The sequence below is a fragment of the Ailuropoda melanoleuca genome, chromosome 8 (assembly GCF_002007445.2).
Source record: "Ailuropoda melanoleuca isolate Jingjing chromosome 8, ASM200744v2, whole genome shotgun sequence".
In the NCBI taxonomy this organism is placed as follows: domain Eukaryota; kingdom Metazoa; phylum Chordata; class Mammalia; order Carnivora; family Ursidae; genus Ailuropoda; species Ailuropoda melanoleuca.
Genome location: NC_048225.1, coordinates 74,336,283 through 74,361,294, shown reverse-complemented (window position 1 = coordinate 74,361,294; position 25,012 = coordinate 74,336,283). Strand labels below are relative to the sequence as shown.

Genomic DNA, 25,012 nt, shown 5'->3' with positions numbered 1-25,012 from the left:
ATGAAACACGTGTTAGAAAACATTAAAGAGAAAGCATAGCTTTCTTAGGCAACTTCTTTGAAAGACTACCTTTGTTTACACGTCATCATATACGGTTTTTTTCTGAGGACTAAAGAAGAATGAAATATTTATAGTGCCTATCGAGCGCTAGTACATAGTGAATAAGTGTGCATAAGTGAATAAGCATCTCTACCCTGGTCTGTCTGCTTAAAATGTACTCTCAGTACCAAATTATCAAAGGTCACAGTATTAAGACAACTTCCATTTGATTTTTCTTCTCAGTGTAACTTTATTTTTTCCCAAGTTCAATTTTTGTTAAGTCATTGGATCTGAAGTATTTATAGTTATTCTGAAGAATTTAATATGTTGATAGTGGAGGGAATGGGACATAAAAAATCTGCTGATTCAAAATTTTACAAAAGCACCAAGGAATACTGCTTAGATCTGATGCCTTCATCCATGCCTTACAATTGGGTAAAGATTGCTAGAGTGCTTTTGCCCAATGATTTGGTGTTCAAAATCCGGGACTTTGTTGATATCAGTGACATTTAAATATGCCTTATTGTCTTTTGTCACATAATTAGAAATTATTATTAAAATATTTCACCATAATTTTAAGCATTTTATTGTGATTTTTGCTATGACTGATAAATTTTTAAATAAAGATTTATTGGGCAATAAACCATTTTTCCCATTTTTTAAATTTAGAGAATTTGATAAACATTATTTTATTTTTAACAGAATGAAAGAAACTTGATGTTTGAGATGGCTGGTATAGACTTATATTAGGTAAACATATGATTTATATTAAGATGTTTGAAATATTTAAAATAGCTCTCAGCACAGTTGATAGGAATTGAGAATCTAAAACTGAGAACCAGCGCTATTGTAATAATTAATTTTCACAGAATCCCAAAAATTGCAGAATGGGAAAATAAGCCAAATTTGACTTGGTCCTTTTAGAGTCTCCCTGAGAATATATCATTCTGTATTTTTTTCTATATTTTAAATATGTCCTTTGTTTGCCCCCAAGAAAAATAGTAAGTAGTACTGATGTGTAGATGTGGGCTAATCTCTGTCTTTGCTACTTGCTGTGAAACTTGATAAAAATGTTTTTGGCATTTTAATTAGTGCTACAAAGAATGTCATGTGCTTGTACACATGTGCTAAAGTTTCTTGGTAGAAACCTGTGGCTTCTGTTTCAAATCCTACTTTAACCAAGACCGACTGTATTGGAGATTATAAGTTTTTCTTCATTGCCTCTTTTAGATTCATTGAGGTTTCTTGTGAGTTTTCTTTATTCTTCCCTTTTCCCCTACTTATTTGTTATTTATATATTCCATTTCTTTTCTTTTGGGAGTTAAACCCAAATTTCAACATGTATTCTCTCCAATTTTAAAGGACCGCATCCTTCTACTTCTAAGTCTAATGTCTCCACTCCCATCTTCCATTTTATTTACTATCTAGTATAATAATTTCACCTCATTTTTATGACATTTAAAAATGAATTATTATTTTAGTTATTGCCTTTTAAAAACCAGTGCTTTTTTAAGACTTATAATGTGTTGACCTATTCCCTTGTTTACTCTTTTTTCTTGAATTCCATTTCTCTATTGGTTTTCTTTCATAATTACATTCTCTTATACTGCTAAGTGAGTATCTGAATAATAAAATATATCTCTATCTGAAAATAACTAGCATCTTTTCTTTAATAATAATTTAGCAGAATATGGAGTTTTAGATTGCTAGTTATTTTTCTCAGCAGGTGAAAGGTATTTTTCCACTGTCTTCTTGCCTGAATTGATGCCAGTGTGAAGTCTGTAGTCTGCTAATTATTGGTATCTGTCATAATGTCTGATGACAATTTACTTTTCTTTCCTTTATAAATGACTTTGATCTTTTTGCCAGTAAGACCAGAGGAATGTTTGTTTTTTATTTAAAGCCAAGTACCTTTATTAGAATTTGACATGGTATTCATCATCTTTGATTGATTTTTCCAAGTATCAAGTCTGATCTTTCAGTATGTCGTTCTCTCCCCCCCACCCCAATTTCAGGAAAGTTCTCTTGAATTATAGTTTTTAGTTATTTGTTCTGTTTTATTGCTTTTGTTGTCTCCTTTGGAATTTGTTATGTTGGATCTTCTTTGCCTATCTTTACTATTGTCATTTTCTAATATTTTCTCTTTTTATTTATTTTTAAATTTTACAATTTTCTTCCTTTTTACCTTCCATTTCTCTTGGAGTTTTATCTGTTGTTTTTGTTTACTCATATATTACTATAAATTTAGTTCTTATATATCTTAAATGATTTTTACTTTTAGTTCTTTTCTGAATTATTTGAGTTTTCCAATTTTGATTTATACTGTTCTTTTACATATATTGTCTTTACTTAAATTCTTTTATTTTCTTTAAATATTAGGTTGCAGCTTCCATTTTTTATGTGAAAATGTGTTATTTTTCTCATAATAACCATTTACAAGATATGACTGTGATTCTTCTCTGTTACAATTTTTGTGTGAAATTAATTTTCCTGAACTTTTAGGTGGGCCAGTGTGATCAAGAAAGCTTTGCAGCTATGCAGGTCTAGAGCTCCCTCTTCAGTTATGTTCATGATTTTCATGTTTTCAAAAATAGGGTCTTGTACTTTCTGAGATTTACTGGCTTTGTTTTCTTTACCCATTTTTATTTAGTGGGTTTTTTTTTTCTATTTTATTTCTGTTATCCCTGTCTTTTAAACAAATGAAATGTTAAATGTCTCTTGTCATCTTTTATTACTGATTCTATTTTAAAATTTGAAGTTAGATATCAAGGCAGCATTTGAAATTAAGGAAATGTGGGATTTTCTAATATGCTTGAATAGCCTCAATCTCAAATGCAGTTTGTATCTTTAACCACTTTTATTCAGAGGCTCCAGCATATCTCATAGATCTGATGCATGATAAAAATAATGAAATCCGAAAGGTCTGTGATAATACATTAGATATTATAGCGGTAAGTAATTTTTCTTCTAATGAAAAGGGTAATAATGGTCTTCATTTGGGAGAAAAAAAGTCTTTGTACACCTGTTTAGAATTTTGAATTTCATGTAAATGCAAACTTGTATTTTGGTAAAACTCTGAAAATACAATTTAGAATGATACTAAATTCATGTTTTAAGCATAAGACATTTGACTTTCAACTTTTTAAGTTTAGGCTCCTTCAGGAGGTTTTTTTTTACATATTCAGAGTTTTAGATTTAGTCTATATGTCATGTCCGAATCATCTGTTTTGCAGAGAAAATTATTGCATAGGACCAGGAGTTTGATGAGAATTTCTACCAAAACTCAACACAGTCAATTCTGCAATTTGGCCATTAAACTTTTTTAATAAGCCAATTATTATTTCAGTGACTTGATTTTGGTCATATGCTTATACTTGTTTTGTAAGTTGATTTGGAATGATGAAACGTATAAAAATAATGTTATTCATGACCGTAGAACTTTTTATTTTTTAAATATTATATTTATTTACTTGAGAGAGAGAGAGAAAGTGAGCACGTGAGTTGGAAGAGAGAGAAGCAGACTCCCTCCTGAGCAGGGAGCCCGATGTGGGGCTCAATCCCAGGACCCTGATATCATGACCTGAGTCGAAGGCAGACACTTAACTGACTGAGCCACCCAGGCGCTCTCTGTAGAACTTTTTAAAGAATATATAACGGAAGGAATATAATCAGAAGGATAATCTGAGCCCTGGATTAGAAACTTGCTCTCTGTGTACATTTTTCTTCAGAAATCATGCTCATGCCCACCCTAGTCTTCTGCCTAGACTTGGGACTTGAACCTGGATTGTGCCATATACTCGATTACTTTAAATGTTTTTTTTCACCTATGGCATGTACTGCTGCACATAACTTGCTTGCTTCCTTCTTTGGACTGGATTAATACTTTTTATTTTGACTCACCCTGTAAAAAGCTTCTTGAATATAGCCTATTCAGTAGTTTTCAAAGTTAACTTAAGCTTTTTAAAGGATCAGAATAACATTTTAAGGAATCAGTTAACAACTTTATTAGAAATCCTCTAAGTTGGCATTTGTGCTAGTGATTTCATTATGAAATCTATCACTATCATGTATCTTCTTATCAGTTGCCTGCATTTTATTTTAGAAATTGATCTTATTTGATATCATCTGCTTTTTGTATTTCACGGAGTATATCATTACTGGTTTTTGTATTTCTTATTTGATATCATCTGCTTTTTGTATTTCACGGAGTATATCATTACTGGTTTAAACATTTTTTTCCCTTAGAGAGCACATGTGTGAGGTGGGGGAGGGACGGAGAGAGAGAGTGAGAATCTTAAGCAGGCTCCACACCCGGTGCAGAGCCCAGTGCAGGGCTCGATCTCATAACCCTAATACCATAACCTGAGCCAAAATCAGGAGTCAGACACAACCGACTGAGCCACCCAGGTGTCCCTATCATTACTGGTTTAAAACTGAGTACATTGGCATTTTAGCTTTGATCTCTAAATTAAAATAAGGAAATTTTACATATCCTTGCTCCAGTCAGATGTGTCATGCATTAGGCCCCTGGTCACAGGGATTATTTTTAATAAATAGAGAATATTTATTACTCCTAGAGAATAATTTCATGGCTCATATATTATTTTCTTTTTTTTAAAGATTTATTTATTTAGTTTAGAGAGAAAGTGTGGGGGAGGGGTTGAGGGAGAGAATCCCAGGCAGACTCCCTGCTGAGCATGGAGCCTGACCCATGGCTCAATCCCAGGACCCTAAGATCACAACCTGAGCTGAAATCAAGAGTGGGACACTTACGTGACTGAGCCAGACAGGTGCCCTTCATATACTATTTTCTAGTAGATCACTAATGTCAGTGTTGTAAATGAAGTATATAATAAAAATAGAAAGTATAAGAATAAAAAAAAACTTTTTAAAGTTCTATTTGTCATTATCTTACCTTAAGTAATGATGAAAAGAAAAAAAGATGTCAGTTTGTTATGGATTGCCTTTAGGATACTTTTTAAATTACCTTCTTGTTTGAGAAAAGGTAGATGGAAGACAATAATGTTTAGATTTACATATTAGGCATGTTTGGTTTAGAATGTAAATTAGCAATAGCTCCAAAATGCCAGCTCCGTCTTATTAAAAAATATTTAGTATAAAATATGAATATAAGAAAAAAAATTTTACTCCCAATTATTTTTAAACTCTGGACTAAAGTCTCTCATCTTAAACAGGAATTTTCCCCACCCTGTGTCTACCTGTTTTTTCTAGATGGCTGTCCTAGGCTCGCTCGCTCTCTCTAGAACCGATGTTTTGAAAAAATTGTCTACATATTACTTCCTTCACTTCTTCATTTTCCCTCTTCCTCCTTTCAACCAATTCTGGCTTCTGCCTCCATTATTGCACTGATATGTTTCTCACTAAAGTCACCCTGGCCTTCATTTTTCTAAATCCAATGAGCATTTTTAATCTTCATTTTACTCTGTTGATTTTACTGTCCTTAAAGGAATTTATAAATCCTGATCAGAGTTAAAATGTAAACAAAGAAAATTATTTAGGTAATTATTTTTGCAAAGAACCTTGTTGATAAGGTCGTCAAAGAAAAATAATCAGCAAAATGAAACTGGTGATATATCAGCTAGCTATATATGTACGGCTCCCTAAGATGCTACCTGATCATTTGACTTAGTATGAAAAAAATTTGAACAAGTAATCTGAAGGTTCACCTAGTCTCTCTCTGACTCTCCACATGAGATTTAACAAAGTAAGTACTTGATATGATGCTAAGTAATTTTGGATTGTTTCATTTCACATATTGGAAAACTTTAGTCTGAAAAGATTTAGAAATAAACTTATTAAATAGAATATTTAAAGATATTCATGTGTGAATTATGTGATTTAAAAGTCCTGCTGTGCTACCCAACTGAGTCATATTCATAACTAAGTTTATTAGAAGGAAAGAAGTGGTCTACAGCTGATAGAAGGGCTAGAAACATCCCACATTCTGCTGGAAGAATGTTTCTTTACCTTTCCGCTGTTATACATTTATGAGAGTCAAAGCCCTGGTTCGGTTTTAGCTTGATAGTAAGGAACTGCATTCCCAAAACTTTTTCTCCCCTTCTCAGTTGGATAGGGTTTCTGATCTTATTTTCAACTTTTGGCGTCTCTAACATGGCAACTTGGGCTAACAGAGTATTGCATCTAGAATACAACTGATTCTAGTTCTCTCACCTGCTGAATAATCTCAGACAATTTATCACTTTTTGAAGATTCAGTTTACAATGACGTTTCTGAGGATTAGAGAGTTATTGTTAGGATTAGAGAAAATATGAAGCATCTACCACATGATGGTCACTCTCTGTTTTGTTCAAACTAGACCAAAATTCAGACCTTGTTAAGGAGTTTCTATGTTGATTACATATCTGGACCAACATTTTCTTTCTTTGGTATAGTTAATTATCTATGTTATTTTCTGTTCATTTATTTGTTTAAATGGTATTGGAAGATAATCTGTTCACTGTTTGGATTTTAACTATGGAAAGCTATTTGGAGTATTATTTTGGACAGACATACTGCTATTTACAGTTTACTTTAAGATTATTCTGCAAAATGGCTGAATTTGTCATTTTAAAACTCCATTTCAGAGCAATTCTAATACGGTAATTAACTGAAAGGTCTTGATTAGGACAGTGTGGTAAACAGGAATCTGGTGTAGAAGTGCCTCATCTGTTAAATTACCCATGTTGTGAATTACCCATGTGGTGACTTATTTTAATTTGGACTCAATTTATCCACTAGCCTCAGACCAAAGTTACACTCCTACCTTGCTAGGCCTCCTTATTTGGGAGAAATTTGAGGAGTGGGCCTTTTAATGCATCAGTAAGATGACAGCTTCTCAGGTTCACTTGGACATGACATAGCTGCCAGTCCGGTTCTTTGAGCTCAGACTCTATTACTGATCATGACTCAGGGTGCTATTTGCTTGTCCTGAATCTTTTTCAAGAGTAAAACTAGAGGAAATTGACTTAATTCGAAACAGGAGAAACTTTGATTAGACACAGCAAAGATGATGAAACACTAGAAATAAGCTGTCAAGGGAGAATGTGAAGCCTCTGTCCAGTTAGCATTAGTAATAACTAAATAACCAACTTTCTGAAATAGTTAGAAACCTGCCTGGAATGGGAGTGGATGATCTCTGAAGATTCTTTTTACCTCTGGACTTTGATATCCTAGTATTCTCAGCATGACTATGTACTATAATAATAATAATTTTTTTAAAAAAGCTAATGAGAATATTTGTAGCCTAAGGCAATTTAAGAAAGCAAACTTCTTTTTTACTCAAGACAGTGTGGAATAATAAGAAACATTTAGATACCTTGCAAGTCTTAGGGAAATATGCCTTTTGCAGTAAAGAGCTTGTCCCCCAAATTATGGAAATGTTACATTAGTGATGATTTGTTTAATGTATCTGGGCCCAAGCCCTCAATTGGTTAATTGAAACGGATTGCGGTGGTAGTTCACCTTGTACCCTGGAGGATTATGTTTGGTGATGCATTCTCTATGGGTTCATCAGCAAGTTGTCACCTGTCTGACTAGGCCTTTCATGTAGCTGTGGGAGACAGGGATTGGAGTAGATGCAGAGAGGAGTGGAGAGACAAGGAGAGAGGAGCCTAACTTCTTAGTCTTCCAAAGGGATATATGGCAGTTGATTGTTGTCTCTTCTCCTCCAAGCCTTGGGAATCCTGAAGGGAAGAACAGAATCCTCTAATCATAGACAGCTTCTAAAACCCAATTAGATTTTTATCCTTCAGTACTTCCTCAATTTTGCATGAAGTGTTTGATAACCTCATAAATTCTTCCCCAATTGGTAAACAAATTCCTCCCCTGGCATTACTGGATTGTGAAACATTTAATACATGTTTATTAAGGACATACTGTGTTAAAACACTAAGACACTGGGAATACAAAACTCAACAACACAGAGTCCCTAGAACGTAAAAGTTTAAATTCTAGATCTAGAGAATACTAGGATACTGTCATCTAGATATGAGCTTGCCTTCCAAGAGCAGTGGTGCTCTGTGGCCCTATCAATAGATGTTCTCTATGAGTGGCACATTGCATCTATCAGGTATTTGTGGGGGAAAGGGATGCACCTAGGTTTTCTGGTAGAAGAGAGTGATGTCTGTTGTCTTTCTAACCAGCCACAGGCCCATGCGATCTGATACTAACACAGATTTGTGTCACAGATTTTGAATGGTGGCCTTTTTTTTTTTTAAGTAAGTCTAATTATGATCATGGGCAGATTATGTATATTTTAATAACTGGGAATTAATATCTAGTTTTAGTATTTTAAACTTGGAAAGCAAGGTGCTATCTTTATTCCTGGATAGTCAAAATTATATTTAATCAGACTGGTGTTTTGAAATGAGATAAACCAATGTAGGTTTACTATAACCTCTAAGACATCAATTGGTATGATTCCCCACAAAAATTACCAGGCAAGCCTGTGTCCTACAGAAGTTTATTAATCTTACCAACAAAGGAAAGCACTTTAAAAAGATGTCTTATAACATCTTGGCAAGGGTTACAGAGAAACTTTCTTAGGAGTAGATTAGAGTTAACATTAGAACTCAGATTATTTCGGGACAGGCCTTCAAAAGCAGAGATGGGTGGGGATTGGGTAAAATGGGTAGATGGCAGTCAGTTTGAATTGGCTTATAGGTTGGGCACAGGCAGAGAGCAGAGACTTTTAAGTGAATTGCTGACAGAAAACTACTGAGGTGTTCTTTCCAGAGCAGGTGGTGTTAGTTCTTGCTTGTTTTATAGTCTTGGTACCAGTTATCATTGCTCAGACTTGTAAGTTAGATTTTTCTCAATTCTATACAATCAGATTGGGTTTAGTGAGATGAGTTTGGTTAGCCCTATTCTGGAGTTCGTTTTGATACTGTGTAAACCTGAAAGACAGAAATTTAGGATGTTTTTCTAGCTTGTTAGACTATAGAATATATACATATATGTATATATATGTGTGTATATGTATATACACACGTATATATATGTGTGTGTATATATATATGTGATATGAATGTGATCATATGTATATGTATTCCTTGCTAGCTTTACTCATGTTGCTTGTTTTTTTTTTAATTGGCAGTAGTTAGATTCGAAAGAACCCAAGCATAGTACCAAAGATAAAAATCAAGATTTCTTACTTAAATAAATTTCATTTAGTTCTATCTTTAACTTTGTGGCCCTGCTGAACATATTTAAAATGATACTGCACCGATGAGCCTCCTCAGCACTTTAGCAGAGGTTGGAGAGATAATTATGTTTGAGGTCCGGTTAGAGAATGTCGTAGTCAGGACTGCAGGACAAAACTCGGAATAGTACTGTTGAGAAATAGGTAGTATGTGCATAAAAGTCAACAACTCTGTTATGTATGTGTGTTTAATTTTGTGTATATCTATATTTACTTATCCTGTACATATCATCGGTGTATTTTCTAAGATATAAAAAGGCATCTTTTTAACGGCTATTACCTTAACCTTAATGAGCAACTAAATTACTCTAGATCTGCTTTAATTTAGTATGAAGAAGTGTATTAAATAAACCATATTACATTCTCAATTAGGGGGCTGTCACATTAAAGGAGAAAGGAAAATCTGTTTTCCATCAGTTATGTTAGAACACAAAGCAGATCTATGTAGTTCTATGTTATCCTATAGTGTGTTAATCAGATACAAGGTGTGACGGAAGCCAGTTACAAAGAGTTTTCCTGATAGTGAACAGGCTCTGATAATAGGCCGGTTAAGGCTTCACAATGTTTCTGTGGTTAAGTAGTAAACAAAATGATGTAGGACTTCAAAAAGGATGGCACATTCCATTTAAAATCAAACCATAAGTCTTTCATGACACTTTAGTTTTTATAGAAACTGAGTGCTTAAGATCATGTCAGGAGCTGAGAAGAGAAGAAAATAAAAAACAAAGCATGTGTACCTTTAAAGACAAGACACACTCAAGTCTCAAAGCAAGGATATCAGGGTACCCTTTTTGTAAAAAGAAGCATTTCAAAAATGAAGGAAAAAACAACTATATTCCTGGAGTATTTCCACAATGGCTTGATAAATTTTTATGATGTGTCTTGCTGTGGTTGAGCTATGACATCCCTGAATTCCCAGTTATTTCCTGACAGTAGGGGGAAGGGGTTGTTTAAGAGAGAAGGAGAGATTTGGGGGAGAGGGATTAAAGAGAACATATTTTAATTGATACATGTTGAATTTATTAAATTTTTGACACTGGATATTCTTCTAGAGTTGCTATTTAATTTTTTAAAACGAACTCCTTAGACTGCCAGTCTTCTTCGTTTTGGGGGATAATTGTTTCAAAAGCTTTATGAAATAATGGTATTAATCATAAGTTTTAATTTGTAGAATGTTAAAAATTCAGTAAATCTTAGATTTGTTTCATTTTAGAAATGAAGAATCTGAGACCAAAAGGTATTAAAATACCTGTGAAAGGTTGCTTATTTCTATTAGTATCAGAACTAAACACAGAACCCGGGCCTCCTAATTCCTAATCCAATGTTCTTTGAATTATACCTTACCATAATATTAATACCTATAAATTCAGACTCTGAGACACAAAGAAACTGCCTTTGCCATGGCTGTTAAACTATACTCATTGAGGGTAGATGAAGAAGATACTTGAGGCTAGGTCTTCGAATTGCTCATCTGTTGGATGAGCTTTTGCTGGTTTTCACTAAAATGGAAGAGAAGGGGGAAAAAAATGTGGAAGGAGGTCAAGGGAGAGAAACACCCATAGAGACCAGGGCTGGGGAAGAGTTACAAATGGAAGATTGTTAACATGTTTTGTTTGGGGAAAGTAGATCTTCATTTTGAGATTGTCTTTCTTACATTTTTAGTCTTAAAATAGTCTTTCTTTTCTAAGACAGTAATAGTAGGTGGCAGTTGATTTACATTTAACATCAGTCACCAAAATTCGTTTTTGAAACTTTCCCAAAATCTAAAACTCTTGGGACCACTGTCCTAGCCTATTAATTTAGTACTAAATAGACTCTCAACAGCCGTAAGCTAAAATATTTTATTTTCAGGAAACCTGGAACGTAAAAATCAGTGTTTTAGAAATAAAGATCAAAACCCAGCATTGCATAGTGAAAACAGTACTATCTCGTTTGATTTTCACTAATGTTTACTACTAAGGAAAAGGAGAAGTCAATTATTTAAACCAATATTGTGTTCCTCATAACATACTTCATTTCAAAATGCTGTATTTGATAAACACTCAAATACCTGAAGTTGTATTATCATGACCTAGAGCAAACTTTTATGGCACAAGTACAATATGTTAATAATGTTTCATACTTAGTTTCTAAATCTTAAAAATACGTATTTTAAAAATTTTCTAAAGTTAGCAATTACTATTGGAATTAAGAAAGCCATTGAAAACTGATAGGCTGCATATAGTATTATGATTCTAGCTAGATAAAGGTATGGGTATTTTTCTGTAATTTTCAGCTTTCAATAATGAAATAGTTTTACGGTTGTAGATATTTTCAAAAAGTCTTATTATAACTGCTTGAGACTTTAAGGCCTTGATACTGGTTGGTCAAGGTTTTTTGCCATTTTCTTTGCTATGATCTATAACAAGCCACACATACTTATTAAATCTTAAGGTTACCTCTCATGAAAACTCCTCTTGTCATTGTAGTGGACTCACCATAGTAGGAATCTGTAATCTTAGGATCATCTGCAAAACATAATTTTGTATATCCTGAATGATTACACAGCTTGGTATAGAATAACATATCTTGTCTACTATTTCCTGAAGGAGAAAGTGTTGTTTTCTGAAGAGCTAAGCGGGCACCATAGTATTTTCACTGTGATCCTGTAAATAATAATGCACATCAATCATTATGTTAGTCATAGAAAATTAAACCTATAGTCTTATAGTACAAAAATACTTAAAAATTAGAATTTTTTTTAAATGGCCGTACAGTCTGCATCATTGTTACTATACGTTTTGGCCTTATAATGTTAAGATATAGTGTTGGTTCTATGAATTTATTCAGTCATAAACTGATCCCCCAAAAAATGGCAAAAACTTTAAGGGAATTCAGATTGCATAAAGGTAATCTAATTACATTTAGTGCTAGGTCTGTGCTAACTCACTGCCTTGGAAAATTAGCTTCCCCAGAAGACTAACAAATCAAGCTTTAGTGTCAAAAGTTAGCCACGGATGCTTGTGGATATTTTTGGTTCATGAGCTTGGACTTCTGTCAGATGGTTAGATGGTCTGTGGATAGATGGTCCCTTTTTAAAAACTAAGCCTTGTGTGTGTAGGCTCATTAATAAGAACATTGCTGTAAGCTTGAAGGGTGATAAGGCCTAAGACTGAAGGGCATTTGTGAAGAAAATAGCATCTTTGTTACACATTTCTACATTTATTACTGTACTTTTGTTATGAGAATAGTAAAATCTTATGAGAAACATATGATAGTAATGCCTAGAATAAGCATGATTTTCTTTGTGCAGAGCATTACTTACTAGGCTAAATACATTTTATGGATATGTGATTTAAGGATTTACTTTTTAAATACTTTAAAGATTTTATTTATTTATTCATTCATTCATTCATTCATTCATTCGGAGAGAGAGCACTGGAGTGCACCCCTGCTTGGGCAGGGAGGGGGCAGAAGAGGAGAGAGAGGGAAAGGGAGAGAATCCCAAGCAGACTCTGTGCTGAGCATGAGCCAGACACGGGGTTTGATCTCACAACCCAGAACTGAAAGGAAGAGTCAGATGCTTAACTGACTGAGCCACCTAGGCACCCCGATTTACTTTTAAAATTATACCTATTTTTATAACATTTCATGCGTATTAGTAAGCAGAAAGTTTTATTCTCAGTGGAATAGCAAACCCTGTCTTTTATATGTTTTGAGCCCTTGACTGGGTTTTATCTCCTGTTCTTACACTAGGAATCCATATGCTTGAACCTAAATGATAATAGAACAATCAAGTCGTAGGTCTTTCTATTATCTTCTTAAATACTTCTTCATTCGGATAATCAGGTTTAAAATTTGTCTACCATAATAAAAAGTATGTTTCATACCTCTTGCCAAGTGAAACAAGCTGGTATTCACAAAAGAAACAATACCTATCAAATTAGTTCCAGTATTTAATGTAGATTTAATAGGATTTCTGGTATTATAAGGCATATTCTGGATATTATAAGACATATTTTTGTGACCTATAAGTAATTTATCTTTAAGGAAAAAAGGGCAATTAGTATGGAGAATTTCTTGCCCCAAATACCATTTACTTTTTGTTTATGCATTAAATTTTTTTATCTTAATGGATAATAAGTTCATCCTTTTCTTCTGTAAGTGTATGTGATCATTCTTAAATTATCTAGCCACTTCTAACATGACAGTAATATATTTGTGCAGCCAGCTTTGCAGCTAACACATACACTGTGCCACATAGAAAACCAAAAAGTATACCTGCAAAGTCATGAATTTTAAAGAGGTTCAAAATTATATTTAGTATTGGACTAAGTTATTTTAAAACTAATCACAGTGCTCATACTGCATAATTAGCACCACTTAGTATTACATCTAGCTTTGGAAACCCAAAGTGAACCACTCAAATCTGTAGCCGATGAAACTACTTGTAACAACATCTCTGTGCTATTATTTTTTTTAACTCCCTCTTTCCCTTACATCCTCCTATGTGCAGCCAGGTCAGAGAGAACATGATTGAGAATACCATGTTTTATAAAATAAACTTACCAGACCAGAAGCTACTTCCTCTCAAATCACTGCTTGGTCAACAATTCAACACATTCATAGAACCTTACAGCTGAAAGTTGACCTTGGAGTTCACATTATATTCTCACTACTAAAGAATCTATTCTACAGTGACCCTGACAAATATTCATTTGTCCTCTGTTTAATTGCCTTTTCCACATTGCTAGCCCAAGGTTTACAATGCTGTAATAGCCACAGCTAGCTGTGTGCACTTAAGTTAATTCAGTGTTCTGGGCCTCGTTTTCTCATTTATAATATGACAGTAATTATAGTACTTAATCCAGAGAGCTGTCACTTCAGTTAATTAACAGTAATGGCTAACATTAAGTGTTTTCAGTATAGGTTTTCTAAATGCTTTGTACGTATTATCTCATTTTATCAGAACAACTTATATGTAATCAGTAAATGGATGATTGTATAAATTATCATCATATATATTCATTGTAAACGTACCAACAAGATGGGGTTTGAATTTAGCATTTGTTGTTTATATCTAAATTGTCAATTTCAAATATATGTTAAAATTGTAGTTGTAACTTGGAGTAAAAAAAAAACACCTTTGGGGCACCAGGCTGGCTCAGTCAGTTGAGTGTCCGAATCTTGGGTTCAGCTCAGGTAGTGATTTCTTGGGTCCTTAGGTCGAGCCCCGCCTTGGACTCTGAGTGCTGAGGGGGGAGTCTGCTTGAAAATTCTCTCCCTCTGCCTTTCCCCCCACTGTCTTGGGTATGCACGTGCTCTCTCCCTCTCTCTCTAAAATAAATAAATCTTTGGGCACCTGGGTGGCTCAGTCGGTTGAGCGACTGCCTTCAGCTCAGGTTGTGATCGTGGAGTCACAGGATTGAGTCCCCCATCAGGCTCCCTGCTCAGTGGGGAGTCTGCTTCTCCCTCTGACCCTCCCCTCTCTCGTGTTCTCTCTCTCTCTCTCACTCTCGCTTTCTTAAATAAATAAATAAAATCTCTAAAAATAGTAAATCTTTAAAAAACAAACCCAGCAATTTAAATATTGAAATTGTTAGTAGTTGGATTAGTAAATATTTATTATTTTTAAGGTAAAATGCAATAATTTTTATAATCTTTTATACAGTTAAATTTTAAATATATCAGGAAATAGATTGAGAACTAATAGGAATGTTAATATTTACTATTAAAAAAGAAAGCTTAACAATTTGGCAGCAAAACTGCCATTAGTAGTACCATAGCCAAAAAAATTTTCTGCTCCCCCCTCAGTCAAAAAGGGGCATTTATTATAGTTTTCAAAGATGTACAGTATAGAACACAGAGTCTGACAGCTGACACTGCTAAGAGATTTATGATACTGTGAAACTTCTAAAATTTAACAAGTAGAATTTTAAGAAGATAATATATATAATAGTTACATTCTTATAAAATTTTAGACTTATTCTTACATCCCAGAAATTCCTCCTGTGATGACAGTTTTTTACTTTGAGCCTCAGCTTTGGATGAAAATTGCTCAGTATTTAACTAAAATGTATATTTGGTCCACCTGTTAATTATCATGATCATCTTGACTATGGGAGGACAGTACTATTGCCTGGCACCTTTCCAACTCCTTTTTAGATAACTATAAACAAAAATGTTACAGATATGACAGAGGAATTTAAAACTAAGACCCTAGAGTTAGAATGATAAGAAATACCTTGATTTTTTTTTTTTGGTCTATGCCTTCAGTGGTACTATCCATTAACTGTTAAGTGAATACACTAGTCAGAAGTAACCACAGTCTGTGGCAGAAGTCGAGAGCTAGACAGGTTCAGCTGTAGCTAACAGTAACTTGCCGAAAAGTCCTTCAGAAATGTTCACCAAGGGCATTCTCTGTGAACAGGTATTAGATACAGCAGCAAAGAAGTCATAGTTTTGCTCCTCAGGAGTTCATGATTGGAGGAGGAAATAACACATTTAAAGAAGTAATTATGACTAAATAAAATAATGTTATTTTGCCCTTTAAGAATTTAATATAAAATTAAATTCTGGGGCGCCTGGGTGGCACAGCGGTTGAGCGTCTGCCTTTGGCTCAGGGCGTGATCCCGGTGTTATGGGATCGAGCCCCACATCAGGCTCCTCCACTATGAGCCTGCTTCTTCCTCTCCCACTCGCCCTGCCTGTGTTCCCTCTCTCGCTGGCTGTCTCTACCTCTGTCGAATAAATAAATAAAATCTTTTTTAAAAAAATTAAATTAAATTCTATTTGTTTAGAATTTAATTTAATATAAAATTAAATTCTATTTGTTTTCCCTGATAAACTATTTCAGTAGTTAGGAGGCATACCTTTCTTTCCTTTTGAAAAGTGTTTATCTCAAAAAAAGATGTAGTGAAAGATGTCATTTTAATGCTTAACCACCTATCATTAGTGCCTCGAGTAATTATAGCCACAAATTTCTTTGAGAGCTGAAGACTGATTGCTTACCTAAATTCTAGTAATAGAGAATTTGTGAAATTTAAACTTTCCCAGTTTTTGCCATTAGCAATTAGTAATTCAAACATGTCTTTAATATATGTATTTGTTTTTATTGATTATTGTATAAAATAAATCTGAACAGCTATTTTTAATGTTCTCTCTGACCCAAAGGACCTCCAAATTAGTACTATTATCTGAGGGCCGAGGTAGTTCCTTTATAAGCTTACATAATAATACTTGACTATTTGTTTTCAATAGGAATATGATGAAGAATGGGCTAAGAAAATTCAGAGTGAAAAGTTTCGTTGGCATAACTCTCAGTGGCTAGAGATGGTAGAGAGCCGTCAGATGGATGAGAGTGAGCAGTACCTGTATGGTGACGATCGAATTGAGCCATACATCCATGAGGGAGATATTCTTGAAAGACCTGACCTTTTCTATAACTCAGGTAAGATGATAACGAAAGCAAAACTCAACAGTTTGTGTGCTATGAATAGGGACTTTGGTCGACCAACCTTGCTCATTCCCAAGCTTTGGGAAGCACTTCTTGTAGTATATAAATGGACTTCTGCAAATGATTTCAAAAGTACCATCCATACGTATATACCATGCAAACCTATTAACTCACCATTTTTTTTCCAAGTTAGTCTTTGATGTGATCTCCACAAAAAAACGTTGTACCCAGGAAAATTAATTACTCTTAGTTTATTACTTCCTAGAATATATAACTTAAAATGACATCCTCAAGGTTTCTGACTTCTGTTTGAAAATATAATATTCATTTTTCTCTATTCAGGATTTTTTTTAATGTATAACTTAACTAATTTCTGTTTTGTTTTCCAGTGCATTTCATTTTGCCATGGTTTTGCTTTAATTTCGAGCTAGTAAACTCTACTTGGTTGAGAAGATTGAGACACTTTACAGCAATAGTTTTTTCCTTCTAACTGCTGCTGTTTACAGGATAAAATTTAATTTTTACATAAATCATACATATATTATAACTGTTGATTCTGCCATACTCCCTTTTTCTAAGGATGAGTTTGGCACAAAGATTGGTAAATTTCTGCATATTCTGGCTTTCAAAGTGTTGCACTGTTGCCAATATTAATATTACTTCATTGAACTCATTTAGTTGAGAGGAAGAAAAGGATTTCTAATTAAGATCTGTGGCAGGTTGGATGTGAAAAGCATTGAGATATTATGTCTGAATTAATGGCTTACTTTTTCCCTCCGCTATGTATTCATTTACACTTTGCTTTCATAATTTTCTTTTGTGCAAATTGCCCATAAATACTGTATTATTTTTAAACTTGATGTAGATGCTAGAATCTTGGAAAATTGATTACTTTAGTTTAAAAATTAAATAGATTTCTTCCTAACTGAACTTTTCAGTAGTTATGAAATACTGCCTTATGTTCCAAACCAGATGGAGTAGATCATTAATTTCAGCCAACCAGAATGTCTTAGTTCAGTAATGGCAAGCAGCTGTTCCTTACATATTCAAATATTCATGAAGTAAAATGATGTAAAATATATGTGATATGAATTTTTTTCTTTACCGGAATCAGAATTCTGTGGTATCCGGTTTCTTGCTTTGAAGATTGATAGCTACTTTTCAGTGTGAATCAATTACTAATTTCCAAAACTGAATAAAACTTTTAACCATCTCAGTATTCAACTTTGTTGTTTTAATATGATTAGAACTTCAGAACAAATTCCTAAAAAATTATACCACATTCCCAAAATTAATTCACTTAGGTTAACCTCTTAAAATGAAAATCATTAACATTTTTCTGAGATATTTTATAATTAAAATGCACAACTTATGGTTTTGTGAGAGATTTGAATTATATATGTCTTTATATATCAAAATTTAAAAGCAGCCACAGCTGGTGGAGAAATGAATAAATTTAAGCATTTGAGGGGTGAAATATTATCATTAGATATCCTCATGGTTGTTTTTTTAAATCTCTGTAGACTGATGATATGGTAAACATTTGACGGTGGTTACATTGCTATGAGTTTAATAAAGATAAAGGCCTCATCTCAGGCTGTCTATATTATTTTAGTTGATTAATTATTTTACCTCGTTCATTTTCCATGAATAGTTCAACTAAATGAATCTTTGTGGTATCTCTTGATCGGTGTCATGGAAATCTAGATAACACCAGCCTCTTGTCTTTCATTGTGTGCACTTGCATCTTCAGAAACATCAGAGAAATTTGTAAAACTGCAGATTTGTTTGAACACTTGAGCCATCTTATTTAAGTCCCTGGTCCCCACGAAAAAAGCATCCTTAGTAGCTTTTCAGCCACAGAGGTTAAGCTAAATGGTCTGTGATTCCCTGGATCTTATCTTTTACTTTGAAATGAAATAGCACTTGTTGCTTCCTAGTCATTAGTATCGCCCTCTGTACTTTCAAACTGTTAAATATGTCAAAATATATGTTTCTCTCTTGCTTTTATTTTTAAAAGGATCTTAGTGTTGTCATATGAAAATAGAAATCTAGCATCTCCTTTAGTTACAGTATTTTTTTTCCTTAGAATCTAAAATTATTGTGATTGTAGTCACTGAGTAATCTCCTGTTCCATCATAAAAATGATGCTGTTTGCTTTAAACATGTTTCCCACAGAGGAAGTGTAATTTATAAAGTTGTATTGCTACTATGTGTTTCTAAATGACTTTTTACTTTTTTGTTGTTTGTTCATCAGCTTGCTGAATCTTATTCTTAGCATTTAATATGTGAATATATTTCTGGAATATGAAGCTTACAGTGCTTTGCTTCTGTCTCAGGTTATTGCAAAACCATAGTTTACCTATATGTTTCTGTGATATCTCTTATTAGGTATAGCCCAATAAATTATGATTTTTCTATTTTAGTAATTTCTTTTTCTCATTTTCTTCATTATTTGTATCTATTTTCTCCCACACAGTCACAATTTCACTTTTGGCTAGTTCTCTAAAGAGCCCAATATTATGTTTTCATTTGATTTTTAAAAATAAAGTTTATTTCAGTAACAATGTATATAAGAAGATACTGAGTTTTTTTGTATTTTTTACCTTTATTCGCAGTGTCTGTAAGCCAGCTTTTTAACTGACTTGCAAAAATCAGAAGGTTAATAAATTACCTGTGCTCACAGTAAATTTGCTTTCATTTCATCCTTGCTCCAGTACATACCCCATTTTACTCATAGCCATATTTATCATCATTACTGGGAGCACCTCAGAAAGGTGTGTTGTAGAACTATGGTCTAAAAAGTTTCATATAATTTCATAACCTAAATGTTTATAATCCTCTGCAGCTTACAAAGTGCTCTGGTATATATCATCTGTGTCTTCTGTTTTTGTTCTCTGGTAGTTTAAATGTTCCATGAAATTCTTTGGTTCCTTGTTGCTATCAAGGTTAGAGTAGAAGCTTTAGAAGGACACTCTTAGATTTATCTGGACTTTGTAGTCAAGAATATACGATTCTTTTTTATTACTTCTATAAAAGAATTAATTTTGGATGCAGAATGCTAAGAAACAAATAGATAATTCTGAAGAAGTTGCGGTATTTGATTTGAGAATTTTATTTAAGGTGTAATTTAACTTTTATTCCTCATTCTAGTAAAGAAAGATTGCCCATATAGCAGAGCTGCCTAAATTTTGTCAAGACCTTATAAAGGACACAGTAGAAGCTATAGTTTACTGAATGAATTGCTGTGCTCTCAGATTATTGAAGATTAATTTCAGGAGTATAAATTTACTCTTTTTTACTTACATAATGTCAGGTTTATTATATTATCCTAATTGTATTCTAGGTTTATAAAATTGCTGGCTAAATCTTTAAACTTAGACATTTTTAGTTTGGTCTCTATTCCATGAGCTCCTAGTTTGTAGTTCCTTGTATTCCCTTTATCCTTTTGCTACTCATTTTTCTCTTTGAAGACAATGGGAGCTCCAAATCAAAATGAAGATGTTGAGAAATTGACAACAGTTTTTCATTTAATTTCTTCTTAATCTGGGGGCGCCTGAGTAGCTCAGTCATTAAGCGTCTGCCTTCGGCTCAGGGCGTGATCCCGGCGTTATGGGATCGAGCCCCGCATCAGGCTCCTCCGCTGGGAGCCTGCTTCTTCCTCTCCTACTCGCCCTGCTTGTGTTCCCTCTCTCTCTGGCTGTCTCTCTCTGTCAAATAAATAAATAAATAAATCTTTAAAAAAAAAATTTCTTCTTAATCTGGCTTCATTAGGTCATGTTTCATGTGTAAACATTTAAAATATAATTCACGTATCTTTTTCTTTGGTTGTATTTTTTTTCTTTTATGGTACTAGTATGCTGAATATCTTTGTATTCACTTTCAAAGTGTAATAAATATTTTATTTTGGCACCTTACTTAGTTATGTTCCTCTGAAATTGGCAGATTTCTTAAACCTTGATCTTCAGTTATTTGGTTTTAATTTAACAGAGGAACTTATTGATTTTTGTGGTCTTAACTTTGTTAATTTTAGCCACACTCCTAAATAGAAGTCTTCAATCCATGTAAAATATTATTCTAAGTGCTTAACTCTCAATCTGTTGTGTCTTGGCATTTCCCATAATTTCATTTTTTGTAACTTTTTGTGTTTAGCTGGTCTTATGATTTATCAACTTTTCAAGGAATGGAAACTGGACTAAATATTAGATATTTTTAAGCTACCTCTTAAGTATTTAAAATTTACTAAAGTAATTAGAGAAATACCAAAGATATTTGTTAGCAATTCAACAATTATATAATAGTACAGATCTTTAGTTTACGGTATGTAGCAAGTAAGTGGTACAGGAGTCATATGGAAATACAAATCACCTTACTTATTCACTTGCCAATGACTATTACTTAATTTTACCATTCACTTGATTTGTAATAACTTTACCCCTCAAATCAATTATGCCTCTGCCTTCCTCCTCCCCGAGTAAGATTTTCTAACCCCTAGGGAACACAGTAATCTCTTTATACCTTCCTCTGCCTCCAGCACTCATTCAGTACATAAATTCATTCCTGTTGTATATCATTTATTAATGACGTGTATTATTTAATTGCATCTTAAGTGTTTTATATTTAATCTAAAATTCTTGAAAACAGAAATTATATATTGCAACTTTTTGTATTTCCCACAGAACCTAGCAGAGTATTATTATGCAAATGGTAGGTGTAAAATGATCATCTGGTGACTAAATAATTTGCTTGCTATGTGCCAACTTTATAAACAATGTTGTGAGTATGACCTAGCCAACGTTTATCTGTAGGTCACTTAACAGTCCAGAATACTTTGAGAAAAGGAAGCTTTAAAAGTCCTGAGAGCTTTCCAAGTAATTATTACAAAAGCCACATGCTGGAATACATTTCTTCGATGCCCAAGTTAACCCTGAAGCCATCACTTAGAACTTTTTTCCTCAAATTATTTTCTTATTCCTAACTTATTCATAATTCTATCAATAATAGGTTATCTGATTTCTTAAATTAGAAAAATAAGAAAGTAGTATCATTCTAAAATCAGCAGGAAGCAATAATAAAGACTTAGATAAAGGAAAAGTAGCACTTTATAAACTCCTCAAAAGCATAGTGGTGTGGAGCTAATTATAATTAGCATAGGTAGTCAAATATATCTAAAAAGTAATTGATACTTATAATGAAGATTCAATCATCAAGAAGTAACAAATTATATGAGAAACAAACTGAGGGCCTCAGAGGGGAGGGGGGTGGGGGATTGGGATAGACCGGTGATGGGTAGTAAGGAGGACGTATTGCATGGTGCACTGGGTGTTATACGCAACTAATGAAGCATCGAACTTTACATCGGAATCCGGGAATGTACTGTATGGTGACTAACATAATATAATAAAAAATCATTAAAAAAAAGTAACAAATTATGTTCAATATACTTTTTTAAAACACAGAGAATGTAAAATATACTTACATTTCTAACCCAAGTTTGTGTGTGTCTTTTAAGGTTGGCACTGAAAATGTCAGGCATTGCTCATTTAGAAATTCACTTACTTGAAATATCTCATTTCTTAATTATGCTATGCAAATGAAGCTGTCTGGGTATAAAATATTGCTCTTTACTGACACCATGCTATTCAGTGTCTCCTCCCCTTTATTCATTGTTTCCTTAGCCTGGACCATCCTTACTATCCCACACTACCTTACCTCCCCTTACCTTTTTTTCTGTTTTTTACACAAGACTGTAAGTCCCTTGAAGGCAGAGATTGTCGTATTTATCTCCGTGCTGGTATAGTACTACCACATAGTAAGTGCTCAATAAACGTTCAGTTGGTTTGCTGCATTGTTGTGAACACTTAAGTATGTATAGTTTTCTGCTCATATTCCCAGGGAGAGTAACATGTCATGCTAATATTTCTCTTTCCAGATTAAATATATAGACTATTTTCTATTGTGTTGCTTGATAGAATAGTTTCCTTTTTATTCCCTACCAATATGTTTCACTAGTTACCAATTCTCCTTCTTTCTAGATGGATTAATTGCCTCTGAAGGAGCCATAAGTCCAGATTTCTTCAATGATTATCACCTTCAGAATGGAGATGTAGTTGGGCAGCATTCATTTCCTGGCAGGTAAATAGTCTTCCAAGAAAAATCTAATATATGGTGTTTCCCTTGTTTTTGAAAAATTAGAATTCTCTTCACTCCCCATTTCTCTGTTTTCATTAAAGAGAAAAAGATCCTCAACATTTTCAAGAACATGCTTGTTTGATATTAAGTTACGAAGTCATATTTTCTCTATTAAAAAAATGGAGTTCGCAGATTTGAAAAAAAAAATACTTCATCACTTTGGAAAATACAGGCTGTCCATTGAAATAGTCAGTACTTTTGCCAAATTAATGAACTCTGATTGTTCCCTAAGTGCTTTCCAAAGCCAGTAAAATATAAGAACACAATACATGTATTTTAATAATTATTCAGAAATCACCGTTTTTAAAAGTTGACACTTTGATTCAACTAAAGACTATCCTTCCCTGAATGTCATTCAAATAAAATATTTAAAGAAAAAAAAATATGGCATTCCAGCATTGTTCTACAATTATAATAAAGTTTCTTCCAGGAGATATCCCACTTCATTACTGGTGTCATAGATTTTTAAAATTTTATCAGAAAGTGTGCACAATATTTTCCTCTTTATATCATTCTTAGAGGTATAATACTTGAATTTAGTCCGACTGTTGAAATTTCACATTACACTGGTTTGATGAATAGGTGGAGTCTTAGTTGCCCTTAAGACTCTTTTTCTTTAAAAAAAAAGAATGACCAGTATGTTATAATTCTTAATGATCACTTATAATAAGCCATTTTATCCAATAATTATTGCAAGCAATATTGATCATCTGTTGTGTATAATCTATTTTATAAATATTCGTCATTTATTCTAACCTGCACAGCAGTGTTTTAAAGCAAGTATTATTACAGCCATTTTACAATTTTAAATCAAGGCTCTAATAATAATAATAATTTAAGTTTACTCTGGACTAACCTAACCGAAGCTTAGGTTCTTTTTAATATATAACATGATGCCTAATTTGGAAAGAAACATAGCATACTGTAGTTACTTTTAAGTGTTTTGTCTTTTTTTTTTTAACCACAACTCACATTAAGAAGTACATTTCATATTGCAATCTAGTGCTTTCACTAAGATATGTTTATATATATGTGTTTATATATTTGGTTATATACATATATACCTATACATATAAGTAAAACAAAAAAATTTTTAAATGGTAGTTACTCTTACTACCTGTAATGCACAATTATATATTGTTTTATCCTACTCTGTTTCATTTTTGAAATGCAGATTGCAACCTACTATATGATTTCACAATTCATTGATGATTGTGACCCAAAGTTTAAAAAAGCATGTTGAAAACTTAGGAGTATTACATGAAATGCAGTATAACCTTATAAATAGTTCAGTGTTCTGTGGTGGACTTTAAATAAATAATAACACTTCAGAAATAGTGTCACTGGTATACTTGATTGTCATGGTAAGAAACTCCCCGCCTCAGGAAATAAAAGCTAAACATGGTTAAATATCAGAAAGCATATGGCTTTTGATTGCTTCTGATGTTTCTGTCTATATTAGCTATAATTATTTAAATGGAGGCTCTGTTTAATCATTGTAACAACTATACTCCATCGTGTGACAATTCACTTGTAAAAATGTTTTCTGAAACAATTGGAAAAGGAAGAAGTGGTTTGGGTGTATAATCCTAATTATTTATATTGAAATTTTTGCTGACAGCATTATAAGATTAATTATTGTGCCATTTATGTTTCACTATGAACAAAAACATTATTTTGGTATCTCCTGCAGATATTGCCAATCTAAAGAAAGCAGGCTGATGCTAATCATGCATTACTAATTTCAGAAAGACTTGCTTTCATTTTTTTTTTTGTAATTATTAAGAACCTGAACACTTTCATTTAAATTGAGTATTCAAAACAGTGAACTTATGAGCTCTATTCAGCAAAATGTCTCATTTCTGGTTTTCAAAAATGGTCATTTTATAAAACAATAAAAATATTTTAAGAGATAGTGGTACCCAATGAATAAATTATACACTGTGTCCAAAGATTTCAGGATTTTATTCCCCAGTTCTGTTAATAACTTTTTTTAAAAAAGACTGGGAAATCCGCTTACCTTTATACTTTCAGTTCCTTCTCAAGGGAAAAAAAATTTCAGTAGCTTCTTTTTTTATCACAAAAGACACATCACAGTAATGTTGGCTTAAAGGATTAGCTAATAA

At 33.1% G+C, this 25,012-nt stretch overlaps 1 protein-coding gene across 2 annotated transcripts in view; it reads left to right on the top strand.

The window, feature by feature from the left end:
- Positions 1–25,012, top strand: part of KIFAP3 (kinesin associated protein 3) — a 143,855-nt gene that overhangs the window by 91,991 nt on the left and 26,852 nt on the right. For both annotated transcript variants that reach the window (XM_002918565.4, XM_019798997.2), the window contains exons 17-19: positions 2,905–2,990; positions 16,499–16,688; positions 22,730–22,829. In XM_002918565.4, the coding sequence (XP_002918611.1) occupies positions 2,905–2,990; positions 16,499–16,688; positions 22,730–22,829 (376 nt within the window). The remainder of the gene's footprint in view (positions 1–2,904; positions 2,991–16,498; positions 16,689–22,729; positions 22,830–25,012) is intronic.